The sequence below is a fragment of the Phaenicophaeus curvirostris genome, chromosome 8, assembly GCF_032191515.1.
Source record: "Phaenicophaeus curvirostris isolate KB17595 chromosome 8, BPBGC_Pcur_1.0, whole genome shotgun sequence".
Taxonomy (NCBI): Eukaryota; Metazoa; Chordata; class Aves; order Cuculiformes; family Cuculidae; genus Phaenicophaeus; species Phaenicophaeus curvirostris.
In genome coordinates, this window is record NC_091399.1 from 32065241 (window position 1) to 32090227 (window position 24987).

The window sequence follows — 24987 nt, forward strand, 5'->3', positions numbered from 1 at the left end:
ATATAGAAAATGACAAACTGGCCTGGTGTTTGAGAACCTTTTTAATTAGACTTTTGACCTGATTTTATTGACTGGCACTGTATTGCTATTAAAGTAAATTAAATAAAATACTGCAAAATACAATAGATAAGGTTTTCACACTATTCCGTGAAACCTATTAAGGATTTAGTGCTCAAAGAACACATCCAACAATTTTGCAAGCAACATATACAGAATCTACGGTCAGTCCTGAAGAGGTAGTGAGAAATTAACTCACCGAGTCCAGCACTCACAGACCCCACACCTGCAATGTATTTGCTGAAGGATCAAATAGGACTGGGGAGCTGGAGTAATATGGTCAACTGGTCTTCATCCAGGCATGCATCATTCAGTAGGTTCATATTAAGGGTCAGCAACTGTGAATATGGCTAATTACTTGATGACGGAAATTGCAGGTGAAGACAACCTGCTGCTGAGAAGCTTAACTCTTTCCTAAGCTTAAGCAAAGTAAAATACTACCATTTGAACATTAAAACTAACAAGTACCTGTCATCGGAGCTGAGAAAAGTTGGTAAGACCTTGAAATACAGCACCCAAAATGATATCAAAAGCTGAAAAGCTGCTACAGAAATTTGAGCCACTCTATTATTGTTTTGGTATTGCTTTGCTTGGCAAATATTATGCATATTGGAAATCTGTAATATTATGCATAATCTATGTTTGTAAATGCTATGTGGGCAAGCATAAGGGTATGTGTGCGCACGTGTAGGTATATATGTATGTAAATACATTCAATATATATTTGTATCCAGGACAGATACATTATATTAAAGTATACTAATGAATCAACAAAAATAGATACGCACATGCTTGCATATTTATACACACACACATATATATACTCCTCCCATACACACACACACAATTAAATTAGAATAATGGTATTTAGTCAACTCTTTCAAGTCAGAAAGTGCCAGAACTATAGCTGCTCATGTCTGGCTCTCCTGCTTATCTGTTCCATAACCTCTCTGGAAACCTGAGAAATTGCTTATCCCTTGTGATGGCCCAGTGCAGCTGGTGAGTTGCTGCAGCCGCATGGTGGGACCAAAAGATTGGGCCAGAATTGTCAAGACCACTGCTGTCAAACACCACTGCTACCTGCCCTGGTAGCAAATCTCTGTAGCAAGCGATGAAAAGGAAACAGTGATTTTTAAGCTCGTGGTTCACCTCAAATTGAGTGGAATATAACATGAAAGTAAAATATATACCTGTAGCTTTGTCTGCTTTTTTTCTTCCTCTGACCATGCACAAGATAAATTACAAGAACATTCCAAACAGTTGCTCACCAAGCTGGAGTCTAAACTATAGGCTGTAAAGTTTTCACACACATTCCTTAACAGAACTACAAAACCATGTTATTTTCCTAAATGAAGGATAATTATTTTATTATTTTGTGCCTTTTATTGTGATTTTTTCTATTGTAGTAATGAAGAGATGCAGCACTTACCCAAAGTAATTGCTCCCTTTCCTGCAAACCTTATGTCAGAGGCAACTAAAAGCTGGGGAAGCCAAAACAGAACACCCTCTTTAACTGTACTAACTAGAGCTCTCCTTCAGTTTGGCAAAATAACAGTCCCACAGTTAGTAATTTAAAAATCTGGCTCCCAAATTCAAAATGCTTGTGCTATTGCACCTCTGCTAACAGTTACCCTGGAGCTCGCATGCAGTGTTTTACTGTCGCTCCTGCATACAGAACCCTCTTCACTCTGTTGCAGTGGGTGCTGAAGAACAAGATTGAGAGATTCCAGCTGAAAAGCGCTAGTGTACAGTAACGCAGGATTCAAAGAACGTTCACACATCACTGTATTAAAAATCAGGAAAAAAAGATAAACATTTTGGAGCCTTTTTCGTTCTACAGTGTTCAGGATGGACCATTTAATTAATGAGAAAAATGGAAACTAGTACTAAGACAGGTTTTGGAACAGAATGACATTCACAGATGTCAGAAAGAGGACATCGAAGTGTAAGGAAAAAAACCCAGAATATTCAAGATTATTTTGGCTTACATGAGGACAGTATTTATATCTGTTTGAATTTATTCATGCCATTTCACAGTATTGAAAACCTGAAGGTTGTCCCTGTTGATTGCCATAAAGTGGGCCTGATTCCTCTGCCTTCCCACCCGGTTTTATCGCTAACGCATTGTAACAGCACGAGTAAGTCGCTCTTGGGCTACACCAGCATGCAAAAAGCAGTTCTTTCTGTTGTTGCCGTTGCCTGCTCACCATTCAAAGAAAAAGCTACATGCAACTGTATTCATAGGGACATAGAACAGAATAGGCTCCAAGACCACTGTCATTGTGTCACATAATGAAGGGTAGTAATCAAACAGAGGTATTGAGTATTTATTTATGGGAATGCCCACAGTGCATTGGCACTTTCCAAAGGGAGAAGGAAACATCATGCCCCCTCTGAAGAAATCACACTCTAAGGAGCCCGATGTGACACTAAACACAATCAAGAAATTATTCTAATTTGAGCCAGCATGCCTTGTTTACCCCTTACTATTTTTTGAACTCACTGTTAATATGACAGTTTCTTTGTTGTTGTTAACAGAAAGCAAAAAATGAAGGCTTAAAAACCCTATCGTACTGCACAATCGGCGACTAGGTTCATTGAGAGTAGCTATAAAGCCTTAAACAAGCCCTTTATTTTGTATTTTAAGAAGTGTCATAAGGAGTTAATAGGACACAGCTGTACAGGCTCTTTCTAATAAGCAGCTTCTGTCGCTTTGGTCACCACAGGTGTCTCTGTAACCTGCAAACTCTTATTACTAGTGTATCAAAGTTGTGCTACTTAATAGATTTCTTTAGTAAAACACAACAAAGCAATTACATGGCTGTTGATCGTCAGTCATAAAAAACCCCCTCAAACACAGTTTTTCTAAAGAAACTACACTGCAATTTTTTGTCATTGTAAAATAAAAGAAACTAGAGAATTAAATAGAAAAGCGAACAATGGAACAGCAGGTAGTCAGCTGAACTTAGCCACTACAGATGGTTTAGAAATAGTGTTTCCTTCTACAGCAACTCGTGGGATAAAAGAAAAGGAGGAGGCTCCTTACTGCCCATGAATGGCAATACCAAAAGACTTAAGCAACTTTCCAGTCTATGTATTTGGTCTCATGAAAGAACGTAGATGTTTCTTTTTTCTTTCTCTCTTGTTTAAAAAAACCTTTTTCTCTGTTTTCCTGACTGTTTTTTTTTCCTCCATAACCTTTAACTCTTCTCTAGAACAACTTAAGCTAGGAATGTATCTGCTGCTTTTTCTAATGATAAAATGCAGGTTGAGTGAGGAATTCCTGCGAAACACAAGTGTAATTTAAGAAGCGTGTTAGAAGAAGAAATCATTCTGTTCCCCATGCTCACTTAACTATAATTTACATCCTTAAGAACAGGAGTGCATGAACGGTCGATTCTAGCAAGCCACAAGAAAAAACATAAATATGTACTTCTAACTGTTCAGTAATCAATGGAATTATGTAAAAAAGTGGCAACCTTATCCCAGCCTAAACGACTTCCATTTTTTGTTCAAAAGTTAGAATCTTTATAGTAATTATTATAGTAATACATGCAAGTAATATTTATTATATGTATATATATGTATACATACACACACACATATATACACAAGTAATATATGTTATAGTAATACACCCTGGAAAGCAGTCATCTTCTGTGTGAATAAAGGTGATGAACTAAGGTCCAAGTTAGAAAATAAAAAAAAGCCTGACTTCTAAATACTATAAGTATAATCATAAAATCATTATTTTCAGTAGGTTGTGATCTAGTAAATAGCTAAAGAAGAGAAAAGTCTTTAAATAAAGATAAGAAAATTTCTTAGTACCACACAAAAGATGCAGGAGGAGGTAGAATCTACAGGTTTATACTTTCTTTACTCATCAGTAAAATGATGACCACTCTAAGAAAGAGGAAAGCTTTTATTTTATTAAAGCCTATCAAAACATCTGAGCATTACCAAAGGACTGTTCTATAAGAAAATTGTAGCTCAAAAAAGTTCATATGAATTGCAAGCTTTTAATTTTTTTTGCATAATTTCTTTTTATATATTTATCACATAAATTTTATTTTTTAATAAGATTTTAACAACATTAGTTATTTTACCAGTCAGTTCTCATGCAGTTACACCTACATACAATGTGTCACATGACATTACAGCACCACAATGCAAAACTGTGAACAGATGTTCCTAGAACTATGTTTGCAAATTAAACTCAAAAAAAGGAAAGTATTTGTCAACTATTTACTCCCTGCACAGGAATAAGAAATCACTTTGTAATGAAAACTAAGACAGTCCAATTCTCAGTGAACGTCAGTCAACCAGCACAGCTTCATCTATCAGCTAAGAAAAAGCATGAAGATTTAGTTCAAAGACATATCAAGCAACAGAAAATTTGACACACAGAGATAACACAGATAAGGGTCTCACCTTGAGAGAAAAGTGCTCCACTCACAGTTCAAAAAGTCTTACCTTGCTCGGTTTGCTTCTTTCGTCATGTCCCATGCCCAGGTTATGAAGTTCTGACTCAGATAGGAGACAATTGATTCAGCACAAAGCATTTGTGAGCAGAAGACGTTGGTTAGTACACTTTCATCATGGTGGAGGTAGATAGCAAGAAGCTTTCTCTGAAAAGACACAAGAAAAGATTGGTGAAAACTTCCTCAGGCTGTTTAGCAATTTAATATTACTGCTGCAGATTTGTGTGTGAGCACACCCTATGAAGTTTATCGAGGGTGCCAAGCACCTCAATGAGCATATAAGGGGGGAAAAAAGCCACAGTAGGTTGTGAGTCAAATGGTCTATCCCTCTAAATCCGTATATCTTCTTAATACTTTCTAATATTTTATTTTGGGTACCAAAACACAATATATTATATGCTTAGAATATGAAAATAACATTTGAATGAAAACCAAAATCCTCAACAGACTTAGCTTAAGAAACGAGTGAACTTTCATGGCTTGCTGCCCAATAATATAAGATTTGGAGCAATTCCTTGAGCAAGGGAACATATAACAACATCTACGATACAAAACAATCATAAGCAACCTGAAAAAGACAGTGTATTGTCATCACCCCATCTGCAGCTAAATAAAGAAGAAAATTAGTAAGTAACCATACAGCTGCCTACAGTCCTAAAGCCTGGGATGCTACATGCTGGATGTTTTGGCAGCTCTCTGTCCAGAAATATGATGTGGGGAGCACATCCTATAGCATCCACAGCACATCCTATACCCGGTGTTCAATGAATGAGAAATAACACCCTCCATTCCCCCATACCCATATATATAACTTGCTTTGTTTTAAAATTCTATTTGAACATATTTGCTGAGACTATATGGTAAATGTTATTTTCAGACTTTCATTTAAAGTAATTTCAAATTTCTTCATCAGAAGTAACACTGAACACTAGATATTGATGTGTATTGATACCGCAAGACATGGGATGCAATTTTGAGACAAGCTGGCTTTGCAAAAAACTTGTATGGCTATCACCTCATATACAGGCTTTGGATAAAACTTAATGACTGTTTATAAGAAGGAGAATACATTTGAACGTTAGACTTTGGGAAAGAGATTAGTAATTTGCATTAATGTTTGTCTAATTTAATTTGAATGTTCTTCAGAAACACGTACACATGTGCCAGGAGGGGCCGTTAATAAGCCCAACATGCAGAGATCCATATAAGTGCAGCCAACAATGTTGACTGAAACTAAACTTGAAAATCCAGGGCACTGATGCACAATATCAAGCAATAAAACAGCATTTCTGTGGTGATATTTAATTTAAAAAGAAGAAAGAGGCAGGGGAAGATCAGGCACTGTCTGTTTTTGAGGATCAGCCATTCTGCATTTCAAAGCGTCGATCCCTGCAATATCCAGGTTACTGTGCTAGAATCTCAACTATTATATAGCAGTTGTAAGAGAGGGAGGGCAAAGATGTGTTTACTCAGTGATTAGGGCCTTAGAATAAGCCTCTAGCTCCTAGAGAGACAGCTCACCACTTATTCATTTGGACCAATTCACAAAGCCAAGAAAGATTAAACATCCATGCTGAGAAGACAAGCGAATGCAGACGGTGAAAAAGAAATAAAAATTCTTTAAAAACTCTGAGATGACTTCATTATTTTTTCCACAAGGAAACTTTAGGAAAGTGTTTAGTTAGAGAAAACCCCACATTGACCTCTCTCTAAACCCTTAATCTTTCCTTTGTGGTGGGACTGCTTTGTGGTAAGCGGATGGCTTTGCTCTCCTCTTTTCACTGGGAGCGGGTAGAAAAAAAGGCTCTTGAGAAACACTTTTACTTCCAAAGAAACAACCCCATGCAACTGTTAAATATGAGATTCCATACAACGGAATGTTTCAAAATATGTACAGTTTTAGGCTTAAAGATTTAGGGACAAATTTTAGTAAACAGAACAGGCACATATACAATAGATGTTTACACTGAGCTACTTTACAAGTGAATGTAATTTTTGTTGCATCAACAAATCTCACCATGCAAAGACTAAACTGCATTGCATATGCACACAAGACTGTACTTGTGTCTGATAATTCATCCAAAATGTTAAGGTCGGGCACAGGCACACTACTAGGACAAATGAAAAGAGGTAGCAGGAGGAACTGAAGTGCTGAAACACGATTTTGAAAAATCTTAGTGGACGCCAGGGATATTTTTTTTCTTGGAAAAATGCATTATTGCAAAAGGCTTATGGCTTGGAAGTTGTTGCTGCTGTTGTGTGGTGGGGTTTTTGTTTGTTTGTTTTTACTAACCCACAGTAGTATAAATTTATAAGCAGGTTTTTGTTGTTTTTAGTTCAAGCCTTTGAAAAATCAGAGTAAATTCTAGGATTCAATGATGGCCGATACTGGGATTTTTTTTATTTAATACTAAAAAAATAGGCTTACTAAACTGTTGAACAGTCTTGACTTCTATAATGGAGCACTAGACTGTTCTGTGTTGGTTTTCTGAAAAATATAATGACTGCAGGTTATATACTTAGTATAAAATTTTAACCAAGAAAAAAGATCTGATGGGCAAGAACCTTTGCTAGTCCCTATGAAGGTATGAGATACTGAAAAAGTCTTAAGTACTGAATAGCAGATGGACTTCCAAAGGCCTTAGGGCTTCAGGAACTTAACCCATCAAGAGATGTATTTTTCAGTGTACGTGGATGCTGAGGACCAGGCAGCCATGCACTGGAATTTTCAGATGGGGGATTTGCGCACATACTCGGGAGTGTACATCTGATCAATGGCAATAAGACTTGAAGTTCTAAAAGCTTTAACTCTAAGGTCCAGGTTCCATTTTATTTCAGAGGAAAAAGGGCCATAAGAAAAGGCTGCTAACTGTTTTCGGCATCTTGGGTCTCTAAACACTTTCAAATACACAGACCTCAAGCATTTTTTTTCTGCAACCTCTGTTGCATTCAGACTGGATGTTAGCCTCGCCCCTGCTCCCAGGCCCTGCATCATTATGTATCTGCCGTGAAGCACTGCAGCCCTCTCCTGCCTGATTCTGATCTGTTGATGGAATATGCCTGGCATGTGGCACCCTGGAAGGAAATGTGGGCTGCAGAGGGAAGCTGTACTGCAGCAGGGCAGCTCCTCAACAAGCACAACCCTCCCAGCTGTAGCCTTGCACCACAAACCCTCTACCACGCTATCCAAAGTACAGCAGCCTCCTGACACATAAACTGATGAACTTGAGCGAGATTCTAACACGCACAGAAAATCCCACGTGGGAAATAAACATTAAAGATATGTCCTTTGTACCAAAGTGGCTATGCCATCCATTTGGCCATTTTTGCATTTTGAAAATTCAGAAAAGTTAATGCAGTTTGTATGGAATGAGAAGAAATGAAGGAAAAGCTGGCACTGAGGCAGAAAGAAACACACATCTTCATGAGGTTGAGAGATTAAATTGATAATCACTGAGTAATGGGATATCCAAGCTTCTCAGCCAGTTCTTAATAAGATGAATAACTTGGACACCTCAGAAGAACATGAACTGGAGTGAGAGGAGCGATACAGTCATAATGGTCAGCAAAACCACAGTCTTGAATGGTTACTTTTGAATTTCAGGTTTATAAGTTCAAGTAATAATTGAGACAAAAACGTTTACTATCTAACGTCTGCTAAATGCATGGATGTTCTTTCAAGCTGGTAGGCTCATGAACCAAAATGTTCATTATTATTTCATTATTTGACATCTTTCAGTAACATATCTAGACTCAAAAAAACATAGTGATGACGAATCCATATGAACCATGACAAGCTGTTCAAGTAGCTGAGTGCTCCCCAGGTAAGGGTATATTTTACTTTAAGCTTGATCTAGCCTACTTTTATGTTCCTACTATTTGATCTTATTATATGGTTGTATCTCTATTTCAATCAATTTAACTTGTAGTGATATCTTACATAATGCAAAGAATATCTAGTAATTAAAAACACCCTCAAACATGAACTACAAATCATAACCTTCGAAAGAGGAGGAAATGTAGCGTATGGCTGACAATTTTGATAAACATTCATTATTTAATATTAAGTACAAAGCATGTGGAAAAAAGACCCATAGCCAGGACTAACCTGTCAGATAAGAAAGCAGAATAAAAGGTGTGTAGGCACACAATGAGACTACTAAGCTGGCACGTTGTAGCAAAAATTTCTAAGCAATAATTATCCACAAGTTCAGAATTGATTTAAGAATCAAAGGACAGAACAGCTGACACACATCAGGCAACATTCAAAAAAATACAGTTGACTAACATGGGATTTTATGTACAAGAATTTATGTACTGACATCTAACACAGTGTATCTGCTTTACTCTTCCCTGGCACATAGAGTTATACTCTGTACCTGTCCTCTACAGTTTCAAGCAGACAATGTAGATTCAGGTTTTTTATGTTTAAAAAGAACTTGTAGAGCAATCATTTCTCCATCTAAGACCCACAGACAGCTCAACTACAGACACATTTTCAAAGCACACCTAGCATACACAATATGATCAGGCCCCTTATAAAATGCAGCAGCAGATTTGAAATGTGTCAGGAGTCAAAGTAAAAGGTGGTCGTGAAGCCGCACTCCTTGACATCTCTCCATACTAGTTAAGGAATGCATGCAATAATACATTCAATCCAACCTTCCACCTGACAGAACTCCCCTCCTTCATCAGTCACTTGCCTACACTTTTCTCTAATCAATAATAACATGTTGTAACAGATTGTTCTGGAATGGGTGTCTTCTTCACCGGCTTATTCTGCAGAAACCCTCATTCATCAGGCTTAGAAGGTACTTCAGTGTACTGGCCATGGGAAAAAGGGATATCAGGGTCAACCAAAAAGCCATCCTGCAACTGGGATTCAGAACAACCTCTCTCCTCCAGGTGAAAGCATCAGCTATAGGAGGTAGTATCTAAAAGACAGACTTTAATTTCTCTTCTGGAGAGCAGTCAATGCTGTTTCTATAAAGTTCTCCAACAGAAATCATGATAATTATCTCTGTAAATCTTTTTTTTCTGTATTAAGTTCAGCACACATTTAATTAACTGAAATAATAATGAGGGACAGCTTTCTGAGTTACACAGATAAAAACGATCCTACTGAGAACTTTGCGTGAAACAATACTCTGCTACCACCAGAAAAAAAACCCAAACACACAAGCTTTTATTCCAACATGCCAAATTATAGAAGGAGCATACTTTCTCTTAAGTATTCAGGAAACAATGTGCCCATATGTGAGAGGGATGGTGCTGCCACTAAACTGAACCTAAAAGACAGAATTCAACATGAAAAACATGGCTCATTTTCAGCCTGCAGGAATACATATTGAGGTGACAATACACATCTGTGCTAAGAGAGATGTTTCACTTATTTATTAAAAGTCGGTGGACAGAAAGGTTGAAGGAGCAGGAGGTAATCTGACAGAGTTATATGAAGATAAGAGCTCCTACAAAGGTAAAGCGAATATCTTCATTCTTTCTCATAATAAGAGTAGCAACCACCATTAAAAATGAACAGCCAAACAAACTCCAATAAAAGAAAATAGTCTAATACTATTCAAGTAATTAGTTCAGTGAGATTCAATACAGTGATTCAGATCTTGTATTAATAACAATACCACCCTAAGTTAGGATGAAACCCCTGATATTTCAGAACACAAGGCACCCAAAAACTGCTTCCAGTCGCAAAGAGGCTTCCCCCAAACATCTTGGTTAAAACTGTCCACTGTAGGATTTCTTCCATGGCATCCGGTTCAGGTATTTCTATGACAACATAGCTACTTTAGCAAGAGTAAGCTTGTTCTTCATGAACTAATGTAACAGAGAAATGCTTGTTTCCAATTGGTACGATAAGCAGAGGATGAATTTCACAAAAGACCAACTTATTTGTTCGTTTAATAAACCTCTGTCTTTTTCTCTTCCTAACCCAATTGAAAAAAATCAGTAATGAAAATATTTTCTTGTGTTGTATACAAAGTAAGCCTTGGAAATGAACCAGGAACCACCAGGCTGCAAGAGGTAACTGGGTATTTCATTTCTAAGGACACCATTTGTTAAAGCGAGAGCTCTACATCTTGGCTATTGTGTTTTTATGCTGAAGAGATATGTAGGTTTTAAAGTAGAGCTACATTTGACCTCCTTCCATCTCTCCTGCCTAGAACAGGAACTATCATGGTAGCAGTTGCTCTAAAGGGAAAACGTTACACATTACATGTGTAAATCTTAACTATTTGAAAACTCAAAAAATGACAATAATAAAAGTTAAAAAACCCACAAGTAGCAGACAAACTTCTATATTTTTTTTACAAGGTATTTTTTTCTGAAGTAACATTTTCCTTAAACAACTACAAATTACCATCCTTTCCAACACAAGAAAATTAAAGACACTAAAATTTAACAGAACAACATCTATTTTCTTAAAAAGAATTTTATCCTGTAATTTGTGCTTAAAACATTTGTTCTGATATAACTTAATTTCTTAAAATAACCCAAACTAAAATATTTCTCCAAAAAGGTTCCAAGTTGATATATACTGGGATTTTGTGGAGGGAAAAATGATCCACAGTATAGATTAAAAACATAGCTGATGGCTGCCTCCCTAGACGTGAACTGTAGCAGGCACCTTCTGCTCTGGACAGTATTGAGAATTTGTCAAGAAAAGGCTAAGAACTCTGAGCACTCGAGCTGCCAAGTGCTCTCAAATTAAATCAGTTTGAAGCGGTTTTCATTAAGATGGATTGAGTGTGGCATCGTGAGAAACACTCTATCAAATGTAGTGTTTTACTTAGTGATTAAGTATATACCAGTTGATGAAGCTACCCAAATCCTTCGTAATCCCACCACTCCAATAAACATTTAATGAGTATATAAGTTCAAAAAGCCTAGCAGAGGATTTAAACCTTCAATCTTGTTTTTATTTACTCTTGGAACTCAATTTCTCACTTCAAGTGAAGAATGCTGGTGCCTGAAGCTCATCTGTTGCCCTGGTAAAATTAAGTGCCCTCCACAGTATAAATTAGAAGACAAGACATACACGTTGCAATTTCTCCTAAGCCTTTTTTTCTTATACTGACATACATACTGAATTATTTTATTAAATGCAATTATAAAAATATAAAATAATGTATCCCTTTCCTCCATTATCAATTCCAGAAGGCAGTACTGAAAAAAACTGTTTGTAAAAGGAAAAATACAGTAAAAATACATGGCACGTATGCATTTCCATACCTTTGTTTTAATCAGAACATTACAATAACCATAATGTCTTTCCATGGGGTAGTTGTAGGGAAAGAGCTTTCAAACATTAAGGCAATATTTGGAGGAAAAAAAGAAGTAAAGAAAAAAAGCCACCAAAATAATACTTCCCTAAGCGTGTAATTTCACCGTGATGAGGACTACATCACAAAATATGAGAAATGTAAGGAGACATGAATTTCAGATGTACTCTGTAAGTAGTACAAGCAGTACTAAATAAAACTAAAGAACTGCACTGCATTAAGATCTACAGGTATAAAAAAATATTTATGAAAGCTCCTAATGAGCTCTCAACCATGATAATACTGATACACTGTCAACCATTTCTGATGAGAAAACACAAAGTGAACTTCCTAACTCACTTTTCTTGTTGAATTAATAATTTCAAATAATTTAAACATGCATTAACTTTCACTTTAATGAGTTATTATGAATTAATACTTTGCCACTGAATTATTCTGTAGCCATTTATGCTATGAATTCTGCACAAAGACATGAAAATATTCACTAAAATTAGTGTGAGAAAAATTCACTCATGTTCAGTATGTGATAACTTAAGCTACACAGTATAGATATATAACCCTGCACACTTATCATAACAGACCCTAACATAACATAACTGTTCCTTCCAATATGAATAATTAGAGGAAACCAAAACATTCTTATTTTTAAAATTAAATACCTATCAAAACAACAAAAAGTAAATTTAAACAGAATGATTTTCTTGTTTGTGTTTCAGCTTTATCTATGCTTAATTATGCAGGGGGTTGGGTTTCTCCTTAGTGAATTCAAGTCACCAAAACTTAAATAAACTATCCTCATTCTAATTTTATTAAAATAGTGATTTTAAAACCATGCATAGAACAACAGAAACTTGAGATGTCTGGTTGGGTGTACAGAAAAACTAAATAACCAAACCTCAGTACTGGAATTTACTTGGCAGATAAAGGCTGTACAAAAGGGGGAAAAAAGTGCACTGTATTTCACAGACCTTTCAATTTAAATTTACAATTTCATTACCATTCTTCAAAGGAGTTACCAATGTGCAAATGTTGAATTTGTCAACCACAAGACTCACAGCCAGTGCCATGTGGTGCTAGGACACCATTATTTCAGGAAGAAAAGGGAGATGGAAAAAAAGAGTAGCTTTGATGACTAAAGGACTCAAATTCAAATACAGCCTGAATGATCAGAAAACATGAGTTATTCACTGTAATTTCAACAACAGCAAAGGTAAGTATGTTAGCCAGTCAATTAAATGAGTCTAACTCTTCACAAATAACAAAACCAAGATAACTCCAAAATGTAGTTTACCTTTTTAAAAAATGAAGATGAAACATTTACAGTGATTTCCATTTCCCCTCCTATGTTAAATAAAGTAACTTTAATACACACTTACATCTCTAGCTTTCCCATAGAAGGCTTCTTGAAAAGCAGCCTCTAGTGATCCAATAAAATAAACAGGATGGCAGTCACCATATCTGTTTGAGACAGAATTTCCAATTAATAAAAAAATTACGAAAATAAGTAATTTCCATATTCTACCTTTCCACACATTCTGTAAATACAACGCACTTCTAAACTTTTATAAAGATCAAATACTGCTAAGCATCTCCCTTCTGTTCTTTAAAAACCACCTCTCCCCCAACATTTAAAAGCTCGAAGTAACTATTACCTTAGAAATTTTATCCCAAACCCCTTCTGTTTACATACGTAGACACCTTTAAAGTTCTGCATTATTTTTCAATCATAACTTATTCCCTCTCTTTATTATATTCTTAAAGGTTAATTTAAAGGCTATTCTTGTATTACGCATTAATGCATCTCATATATATAAATTAACATTTAATCACAGAGCAGTGAAAACAGAAGGCGCATAAACTTCGCATTACTTTGCAGTATATCACTCTGTACTTCTACAACTTGATGAAACATGGCAACTATTTCACACTTTGGTGGTATAAAGTTAAAAATGCAGTATTTCTATATTTTTAAAAGTAGAGGCTTATCCAACCACTTCATTATTGAGAAAACTCTTACTGAAACTCTGTATATGTTTTTTAATATCAATCAGTTTCAGCTTTCTCTTCCTCTATATCATATTAAAATCACTATGCATAATCAGAATCTTCATCATCCTTCTGGATCCTTACATAATTAAGTAATGATATTAATTAGTGGCAAATTAAATAAGGTAAGAATCTGTCAGTCTAACTTGGACTGAGAAATAATTTTATCTCAGAAATAGCTCTAACAAAGTTAGGCTTAAAATAAGTTAGATTTGGATGCCTAAATACACTGTGAACCCATAAGAAGATACATACATTTGGCTTATTGTTATTTTCATTATTTACTAGATTTTACTTAGTATATAACAAGAATTGCGCAGTTAACAGGGCTAAGCTTACCTTGAAGAAAATTCTGCGGTAAATTGTAATAAGGCATCTCCTTCATTTTCAGCATTTTCTGGCACTTAAAAAAATGAAAAACATAAATTAAATCTAACCTTATAGAAACAGTTTTAATATGTGAATTCACTTGCTTAATAGATTTTTTATGTTTACAGCTTACTGAAGTAGTTACCAAGAGACCATATAAATTTCATGAAAGACTATTGACGAGGAACCTTTGGAAAGACATGAAATTTCCAGACATACTCATGAATATATTCAGGCTTTACAAACAGTAAGATCCTCAGGTCTAGTGTAATGTGATATATCAGTTGTTCAGAATTAACACTCTGGACCTACTTTAATACATTCAAATGAAAGGATTGGCTTGAAAGGCTTGACCTGCTATATTGCTAGCTACTTTTCTTTTTTCTTTTCTTTTTTTTTCCCTCTCTGTTAAAAACTTTTCTGTACTATTACATATATTTGCTGTCAAAGAACTTCTAAGGTAATAACACTAATGCAAGCCTGAAGTAAATAAAGAGCATATAGAATCACATATGGGAGGTAACTGACTGTTCCTGCTCAACTCTTTTCATAAGACAAGGGCAAACAATCACTGAGAAACTTGTTTAATGTAAACGACTGAAAATATTCATCACCTTAGGATGCTGAAGCTAAAGCCTACAGGATTTTCAAAACAGGGAAGTGGAAATCTAGTTACCTGCAGGAACATTCAGTTAGAGATCTTGATTTCTCTGAGTTAAATCATTATTCTTTAACTACAAGCTAAAATCATAAGGTCCCTCCACGGGGAGATGCTTTCATAGTTGCCAGTTACGTTTGCAGCATTTTCAACTGATACATCTATCAGACATGAGACTCAAACAATTTTAATGTTCCTATCAAAAGATACTTTCCTGTTTCTTGCTACGCAGACCTATTGTACTTCTCTGCATTCCCTAGTGCTGTACAATCACCAGTTAACTGTAAATTAACTGTCAACTCTTACTCATTGGCGATTTCCTCAAGGCAGACGATGCTACTCCAAACATTTCTCCATCATCAACTCCAAACTCTGTAGCATCTTCAAAGTCATCTCCATCACTGTCACTAACCATGTGAACATCAGTGCATTGCTGCATAAAAAACAAAAGACAAAATCCACCATAAGCCTCCATTACAGGCATCACCTTCAGTGAAATACAAAATACATACAAACATACTGAAAATACTTATGATTTCTATAGAAACACTTGATATGCTGCATTTTATTTTACTATTTTATCCAACAGTTGCAGATGCTTTTTATAAATAAGACCTCATTTTTGCCAGAAGTCTGGCTGGCAGAGCAATGTTATGTGACAAAATTCATGATTAAATAACTAAGGAACTGGGTCTGTATACAAATAGTTCAGCAAATTTTATCTAAAATTAATGCTACTTTCCATCTAATGGTACTACAGCTGTTTTAACTGCATAACAAAGTGAGAAAAGCCACACAATCCACCGATCATTTTGGCTATCCAAATATAATCTACTTCAGTAACACCTGTATGCTGAGGGGCAGTCCTTGGAAAGGTATCTATCACATTGCGAGCTCTGACATACAAATTTAGCACCCGTAGTCCTAACTCAGCACACTAGTCTGCTGCTTGTTGAATGACAGGCTGATTTATTTGGCATACCAATACAAAGGAGAAATATCAATATTTCTGTGTAAGAAGCTAAGGTCCCACCCATGCCTCCAACTCCCACATGTCCTCTGAAACATAAAACAGCTTGGAAAACTTTGTTTTAACTAGTTGATATTAATTTGCCTCTTAACTGACTTCTTTGCATGAGCAACTATTCCAGCTCTACTTGACACAGGAGTTATGGCAATCGTACACTAAAGACAATTTACAGGAATCCCTGAAAGTGCAATGAAGCAGATTATGGAACATGAGATTTCAGCTCTAGCATGCAGGTGACCATGAGAGGAGCAAATTGCTCTAAACACGCTGGATCTCTCCCTACAACAGCCATACACTAAGAACTTCAAATAAAAAAAGTTTTCTGAATGAACAAGACCACAAGAAAATTCTAAAAGTTGGACAAACTCAGATAATTTTGAATGACTGAAGCAAAGAAGCAATGATACAGTTATGCTGGCACATCACAGGAGAAAACAAACCCCATCCATTTAGCCTGCTAAGTGGTTCAGGTATTGGTAGAACAGTATTGTCTCACCATCTTCTAGCTTTTAACAACTGTCCAACAGCATATACCCAGGCTTGCGTCCTGACTGTACCTCACAGTTACATCTTGCCAACCCAACTGAGGCGAACAGATTGGAACACGTCCTTTTTGGGCAACAAGATAAACCTTATGTGCTAAAGTTCTATAAATAAAATGGTAAGAGAAGTCTGTAGAAAATGGAAAACTGCCTATACTAAATTCATTTTGAGGAACGACAAAGGCAGAGGAATTTTTAACCCAAATTATTAATAGTAAGAAACAATAAAAATGAGGGTTTAACACAGTCTGCATAAAATCTGTTTAATTTTGAATATTTTTCAATGCTTAGTAACTTGTGGCTTACTTTGTTTTTTCTCTTTTTCTTCAATGACACATTTACTCAATTCCTTACTTTGTTACAATTACATGTTACATGAATTGCAAACCGATTCTTTTAAAATACAACTCTACTGAGTTGAAAGGAGCTTACCCTGCTTATTCCTAGAATATTTGTGTTAAATAAAGATAATGTTCTTACCTCTTCTGACTGTTCCCTTGTTTGTACGGGTGAGGATCTTCTTCCAACCGTAAGTCGATGGCAAGGAAAAGTCAGTCCTGCTGCAGCTAGAGTCATCTACAAACAAAGCCATGATAGTTTATTAAAGGCATAGTCTCAATTGAGGGTTGTTTGGTTTCGGGTTTTTTCTTTAAGGTGCTTTGAGATTCAAACTGAAGACTGCATGGCAGAAGATCAAATTAATTATACAAGCATAAAGAAAGAAGCCTGGAAAACTAAAAGGATTCCTTATGTAAAAATATTCAAAGAAACAACAATGGAGTTTTACTGGTACATATGCACAGAGTATCAAAACAAACTAAATGGAACTGCAAACTCAAAACTATCTTGAACTGTTATCTCTTAAATTGGTATTGAAGTTTAAACCATTATTAGTACATTATAACTTTTACAGTGGTATGTCTTGAAGTAAATGGAAATTTTTCCTTCCTTATCAATACACAAATGTTAAAGTGAAGATGACAGGTACTGATGCAACTAATCAAAAACAGTTAAGTCACCTTGAAAAAAACAAATCAATTATCTTGAAGTCAGATGTTGTAACCTGGTTATTCTGTGATTCTGTGAAAAGACAATCACATTTGCTACTTAAAAAACAGGTTTCATCTCCATCCTGGTCATTATTAATGTCAAAGGCATATTGCCACGTTGCTCACATGGACAAAGACATACATACACAAACCCAGCAACATTGGTGAAACTGTAGTCAGCAAAGATAGAATAGGCGTTCACTAACCAGTGTCAACAGAAACAACACTTTTTCCTCTTACTGTATGCCAAAATCTCAACTTTTACAAACTAATAATACAGCAAATGTAAAAAAGCTAGTGTCATTTGAACAACAAAATTACTAGATGCTTGCAAACACACAACAATAATATTTGAAGATCTAAGCTTACACTGCATTTAAAATGTACTAATCCATATGACTGAAAATGAAAATTTTCTACCCTCCTATCATCAAAACAGTCTATGCCATCCTTGTATTTTGAGTACCCTTCTCATGCTTCTTTATACAGTGTAAGTGTAAATCCAGCCTTCTGCCCTCTTCTGGAAAGTGTATCAGTCCTGGTCAAGTGAAGTTGATGACCAGAAGAATATTGTTTCTAATGGTTCCTTCAGAAGAAACACAGACAGGGCAGAAAAAGATCTAGATCCTATAAAAAAGATTACTATTTTTGCATAGAATCAGACACATTAAGTGTTTAGAAATACAGCATCCTCCTAATTATACCGTAGAAACATTAAGGTAAAGTAAATTTCAGTCATCTTTAACAAGAACCCAAGAATAAATCATAAGCCTTACATTTCATTTACTGCCATGAGCACTGAACATACCACATTTATTTTTATACATAATTCAGAATGACTTTATCACTTGTCTGCTATAACTCACAAAGATTTAATTTGCTGCAGGTTGAAGCAGGCTGATTAAGCAGGCTGGTTACCAAATGAATGTCAACCTGTCTGAACTAGCCCACTGCCACATTCTTATAGCAAGGTTAAACAGAAGTTTAGCTGCATGAAAAGCTTAGTGATCGTCTTAAAGGAAGTGAGTAATAATACTCTGGAGCAAATGAAATATTAAAGACGACATACAGGTCAAGACCAATTACCGACGGAACCTCTGTGACAAGAGCATAAGAATCATATTCTCTATAATAATCTACCAGTTTAAGAAGTATTTTTATGAGTTTTTAATAATAAACAAAACCCAACTGTTATAAAACCTGAAACTTTGCCCTGTAGTTACCACATTATATAAAGCACTGGTAAAACACATGCACACTAACCACACACAGACTGAAGTTCCCTCTCTAACAGCATCAAATACCCCAGCAGATGCCTGGAAAGGCTCCCAGTATCTTTTACATACACTTTAAAGAAAGAGTGGTAAGATCAAGCACGCAGTTATTGTGCTGCTTCATCGCCTGGCCCAATAGCAGGGTGTTGCAATTCCAATTTGCAACCCTATATTATAGTGTCAAAGTGTCTCTCAAAAATGAGCTAACAGCAGAAGGGGTTCAACATCAGAGCACATTTCATCCTACTCCCCAGACAGTTGCTGGAATGTTGTTTTTTGCGCACATTTGTGTGAGAAATCACCCTCCCTTTAGGCTTTTTTTGAGAAGTTTTTTTTGCAAAGGAAAGGCTACGACAAACAGAAGCTCTGCCTTTCATTTCAGAAAAATCTAGCAGCATGAACGTTTCTCTAGAATTAAGTTATCTTCATTCTAAGATAAAAGAGAGACTCTTGCACCAGGAAGTTTAGCTGTTATTTTGGAAATCATACAAACACCAATACTAAGCAAAAAATTACTTTCCAGGAAGCTCAGTCCAGTGCCATGGACAGCAAACCTCAACATTTACAAGTATTTTGAACGCAGGTCAATTTACTGATGGGAGCACCCACTGAAGTCTCTCAGTGGCAAGAACTGTTTAGATATCAGGCTGCACTTGGAGAGTTTTTTCCCTTCTTAAATAGTGCACCCTCCTACTTCCAAGCAGGAGTGCAGCACAGTAGATCTACAGATTGCTGTGTCACAGCTGTCTTCCCATGGGAATCAACATAATCCTTTCTACCAACTACAAAACTGAAAATGCTGGTTTGTAGCCTGAATACCTGATTAACCATATTCTCAAATCATGAACCCATCTGATTGGGTAAACACTCAGAAGTCAATAACTTCCATAATATTTTCTTTTTCTGCATGAAAATCACCTTTATGTGAGTACTATAGCTCAAATCGGATGGCTTTCACGTGTACAAGAAGAGGTATCGAAAGACGTGGATGCAGGACCTTTGGTATCAATAACATGCTAGATAGATTAAGAAATAAATAATATATTAAAGTAAAAATAAATAAAGTTAGTCCATTCTTCTAGGCAGTAAATGCACACTTGTGCAAACCCCTATTCAGAAGGTTTCACAGCTGAAAGGTACATGAGGCAGAAAGTGAAACAGAATCAGAAATAGGCAAAATTACTTGCAAAGGGTAACACAGGACGACTAGCGAAAAGCCAGATATCTTGTCCAACTCTCTGTATAGACTGCTTGTACTTACTTTAAAGTTTAAGTAGTCTCCTATTAGGCTTCCTATAGCTTTTTAAGTAGAAGGACAATACAACTGAAGCCTTGAAACATTCCAGAAAGAGTGGAGACTGTATCTCCTCTCAGGAGAGAGCAGAGATATTGAAAATATTGCTTTTTTGCATGCTAGTAGCTAGTCCAAGTACAACATGTACTAGAAGTGCACCAAGGATATTTGAAATATATCTTAACAAGTAAAAGAAAGACTGCTAACATACCTTAAGCGTAGTGCTTACTTGTGCTTTCCAACACTAAGGCACTGAATTTATTAGTAAACAACCAGTGTAAGATGATTTATATTTCGATTGCCAGCATTAATAATTGGGGAACAAACTTAAGCAACATCTCTTCTGATCTTAACATGAAGGATTCTTTGCCAAGAACTTTCCAGATCGACCTAGAAATAGTTGCCAAATCTGGAGAGAGATCAGGTGCTTTAATTAATAGATTATTCTTCCTGATAAAAAGCATCTATTTACATAGCAGCTTCTAGAAATACGCTTCAAAACAATCCAAAAAGACTATTTTCCAAATATTTCATAATACAAATATGTCTGCATGGGGGTAATAAATCACTGAGAGAATGTAACTGCAGTGTTGTCATCGCATGCTCAGAATAATAGGAAAAATTAAAAGTCCATAATCTCCTGAGCTTGCAACTTCTAGAAAGAGTTTGTTAGTGCAACATCATTCCCATTCCTGTAGACTTTCAAAATTACAAAGGAAGGAGCACAGTCAGACTCTTGTACCAGTCCAGGGATGCTTAAACGGATGATCTGCAAAAGATAAACAGGAGTAGGAACATGAAGGGATGATACCAGCAGACAACTGCAGCTGCAGAACTCTGCTGAGAAATGCTGATACAAAAATTGTAAGCTCAGTGTACTGCATCAGGAAAGCAGTAATTGGATATGACAAACTGGTCTTCCTCATATTGAGACACATGCTGATGGAAGAAAAACAGCACTTCAAAAGAGCTATGGCAACCATATCTAATGAGGAAAGTATGAAAGCAAGCTCCAAGAACTTTCTAATACCTTACAGAATAAAGCTGGCCAGCTTAAAGCAATAACCTGTAAAGAACTGGACCTTCTTCCCCATCCTTAACTATCAGTCATTTCGGAAACACTTCCTCTTTGCTCAATGTAAATACAGACACAAACCTCTCTAGTAATCCAGTAATCTGAATAAAACACTGGGAACAACTCTTCTTGTCATTAAGGTGCCTGGAATTCAGTCAAAATTAACTTTAGAAAATAAACTATAGGAAGATAGAGAGGCCTTTGAAGCACGGCATTTACAGACTTAGCCATCAGGTCTGTTGTTATCCTCTCAGTGCTTATCACTGCAAAGCATTCCACCTCCAGAGGGTTAAGGTGGAAAATGACCTGCCAACTTGCTGCCATGAGAGTTAACTATCTTTAGTAGAACAGCTTCCATATCAGCTAGCTTTGGAGCAAACCAAACTTCCTACCACAATCAATCAAGAGCAGAAAATTTCCCCAGGAACTCCAGAGTTTCATAGGTGCAGCACACAAGACAAGCCTGCAAAACACATCACCTTGCACAAGACAAGACGGAATGGCCTCAAGCTCCGCCAGGGGAGGTTTAGGCTGGACATTAGGAAAAAATTTTTCACGGAAAGGGTCATTGGGCACTGGAACAGGCTGCCCAGGGAGGTGGTCGAGTCACCTTCCCTGGAGGTGTTTAAGGGACGGGTGGATGAGGCGCTGAGGGACATGGTTTAGTGATTGATAGGAATGGTTGGACTCGATGATCCGGTGGGTCTTTTCCAACCTGGTGATTCTATGATTCTAAGACGAGAGCCACAGATGGACCTACTGTAGCATGACTGGAGAGGCTTTGCTGTTTATAGGACACCTGTCAACAAGGGATCCCTTTTCTCTAAAAGGTTGTAGTTCTCTTAAAAATAGTCATTCAAAAGAAGCAAGTATAAATGATAATGTTTATGGGGAGTAGGATTATTGATTTATTTTGTGCTCTTTGTTAAGTATTTGATAGCCACAAGAGTAGTCAGACTTCTGAGGTCTTGAAATGCATGAGAATTCTGTTTCATTTGCTTTAATACATCTATCTAAAAATACAGGTACTTACCACTGTCTTGTTAAATAGGGCAAGTTATTATTCAGCTGCGTCATCTGGCAGTTGTAAATTTTAAACAAACAGCTTTTGAAATACCACTTAAAATGAGTAACAATTTCAGTCTCTTTAACAGGGTAACTATCTTTATTGTCTGAGCCACTCAAACGAAGAATCCTTTCCAACTGGTATTTTTCTATGGCAAAATACTTTCTTTCCTAATAGAAGTTTTCAGAACTAAACTAGAAATTCCCAATAACTTGCTCTCAGAAATTCAAAGGTCAAACTACAAACCTTACAAAGCATCAGACAAAAAAAAAATAAAAATCACAGAACACTTTATCCATATACAAAAGAGAGTCTATCAATCATGCCAGATTGTTCACACATAGTAAGTGAAGCAACAGGTATTATCTAAGAATGGCAAATCTAAACCAGAACAAAAACTTTGCAGTAGACGTATCTGCTGGATTTTTAATATTAAGTGAAAAGATCATATAAAGAAATGTAATTTCTGTATTACCTGACTACTACTATGAATCAGTCAAATTATTTAATTAGCTGTACTTTTAGTGTAGAATTACGTTTGGCTGTATATAACCTGCTTAATAGAAAACTAAATAGGGGAATTCTAATAGCATGATTTCCTCTCACAGTAAAGGAAAATAATCCCTGTTTTCTGCCTTTAATAAGACAAGGTAAGCAAATAAAATTCTAGTGTGCAACCCCCCCCCCCCATCTTGTCTGATACTTGACTCTCCTTCATGAATCTCCCATAAAAATCAGACGAATTTTGCAGTCCTACTCAAGGTCAGTTTGTAGTATATTAGGCAAAAGGAAGTAAAGTCTTAATAACTTCCCCTCAACTATTTTTCAGGATGATAGAACTAAAGTAAAATTATAGTTCCAGCTTTCCAGTTGCTGTCACTTGCACAGCTGGATGGAAGAAACCACAGAAAGAAACTTTCCTAAAGACTTCAGTCCATGTGTAATTGCCAAGAAGGTACATGCTTTCTAATGCATCCTTCCAGATTCTATAATGTTGAAGACACAGAATTAAAACCTGTCTATATTCAAATGCAGGTGTAGGTGGGTTTAACATACAAAGTGCATAATTGAGCCTTTTGGGTTTTATAATCCAAAGTAGTTAAGGAACACTCCGATTACCTCATCTCAAATGTTTCAGGCTAGAATGTCTAATTTCTGTTTGCTGTAGCTCTCATAATTAGCCCAAGACCACAAGGCACTCCACACAGTGCAGCACCTTTGCCATCTGTCCCTCTGTAATGCAATATCTTTAGACAACCACATTCATTCAGTTCCAGATTCACATTTAATGTTCTGGGTATCAATATTAATTCTGGTGAAAATTGGCAATGCCTTGTTGAGAAAGAGGAAAAATCAAGCCCTAAGGTTATCTGTTTCTGATTCAGATAAATCTGATCATAGCACGCATTGTAGTACCAAGTTCTGTCTTGGATAAACAACCTCCACAAGTAAGTTACTGCAGTAGCTCTCTGCTATCTCAGTATCAGTTTGAGATCAGTTTGGTTTGTGCCTTCATTGTTATCATTGTACAACCAGAGCACTGCTTAAGAAGCAAGAGAAAATTATATCCAGAAAAATCTATCAGAATTATTATTACCCATTCTATGAAGTCAAATTTTGATAGGGATTGTACAAATATCTTGAAACCCAAAACCAGTTCTTTTGCTCTGGAAACAACAGCAGTATTCCAGCAACATTCAGAGTATTACTGAAAGTGTTGTAAAGTCATTGTGGGTAAAAAGTTATCTGATTAATTAAGAATAGAAGTTCATGCTAAGCTTGACTAGTCTTTGAACAGAGCTTTTTTAACAAGGTGAGTTCTACTGCTGCTACAAACTTCTGATCACTCTCAGTATATTCCCAGCTCTGAAATAAAACAGACATTGGGGGTCGCGTTTAGTACTTTGGCCGTAACTAGCTTGTCAATATTAGCTACGTAAAGTTACGTGTTAGAAACAAGTATATAAACAAACTTGGAAATGATATCCCAGAGTAATATTTATAAATCAGATCATCAGCTGAACAAGAGCTCTTTCTAGAGGTTGCATATCAGGCAGTAGTACACACGTTAAGATTTGTAACACACATCTCACAATACATTCTTAACCAGAGAAGAATACACTGTTTCCCACAGACTGAAACCTAATGCTTGGTCAAATACTCCATGTGACAGTCACTTCAATGTGCTCAAAAAGCGAGTTGCTTAGCTGTTTCATATACTGGTTTAGTCATTGACACGTGGCTAATATAAAAAGAAACAAGCATGACCAAGTACATTTTATAACACACCATGCTCAATTATTCAAAATAACTTAAGACAGAGGTAGCTGTAGCAAAGTATTTAATGACTGGCAGGTGTCTCCAGTGTGAAAATTTCACTTCCATATAAACTGATCCTTTTTCTTGTTGAAGTAATTACTATGATGCCCTTTTCCCCTCATCAGGTAAGAGAAAGGGTAAGGGTGGAGGCATGAGGAAGGAGCTTTACAAGCATTTCCATTTTCATATTAAACTTACTATCCTGTTATCTCAATTTTTGTTTTAGCATAAGCTAATTACCTGAGTATGATAAATACCAATAACACCACAGCCATCTGTATGTGTGCACTTTCTTGAAGCTAGGAGAAAAAATCCGGTCTTTTGGAAGACAATTATACAAAGTTTGAGACGGAAAAGAAGTTTGAGAAGGAAAGTTTGTGTCCTAGTTTTTGTATTATACTCTACATGCATATAGTACTACTAGCTGAG

At 36.2% G+C, this 24987-nt stretch overlaps 1 protein-coding gene across 1 annotated transcript in view; it reads right to left on the reverse strand.

Annotated features, from left to right (window-relative positions):
* The window catches only part of FAF1 (Fas associated factor 1), a 168011-nt gene that overhangs the window by 42129 nt on the left and 100895 nt on the right, over positions 1-24987 (reverse strand). The window contains exons 9-13 of the mRNA XM_069863103.1: positions 16962-17057; positions 15216-15342; positions 14222-14285; positions 13213-13294; positions 4531-4685 (exon numbers count right to left, since the gene is read on the reverse strand). Of these exons, the coding sequence (XP_069719204.1) occupies positions 4531-4685; positions 13213-13294; positions 14222-14285; positions 15216-15342; positions 16962-17057 (524 nt within the window). The remainder of the gene's footprint in view (positions 1-4530; positions 4686-13212; positions 13295-14221; positions 14286-15215; positions 15343-16961; positions 17058-24987) is intronic.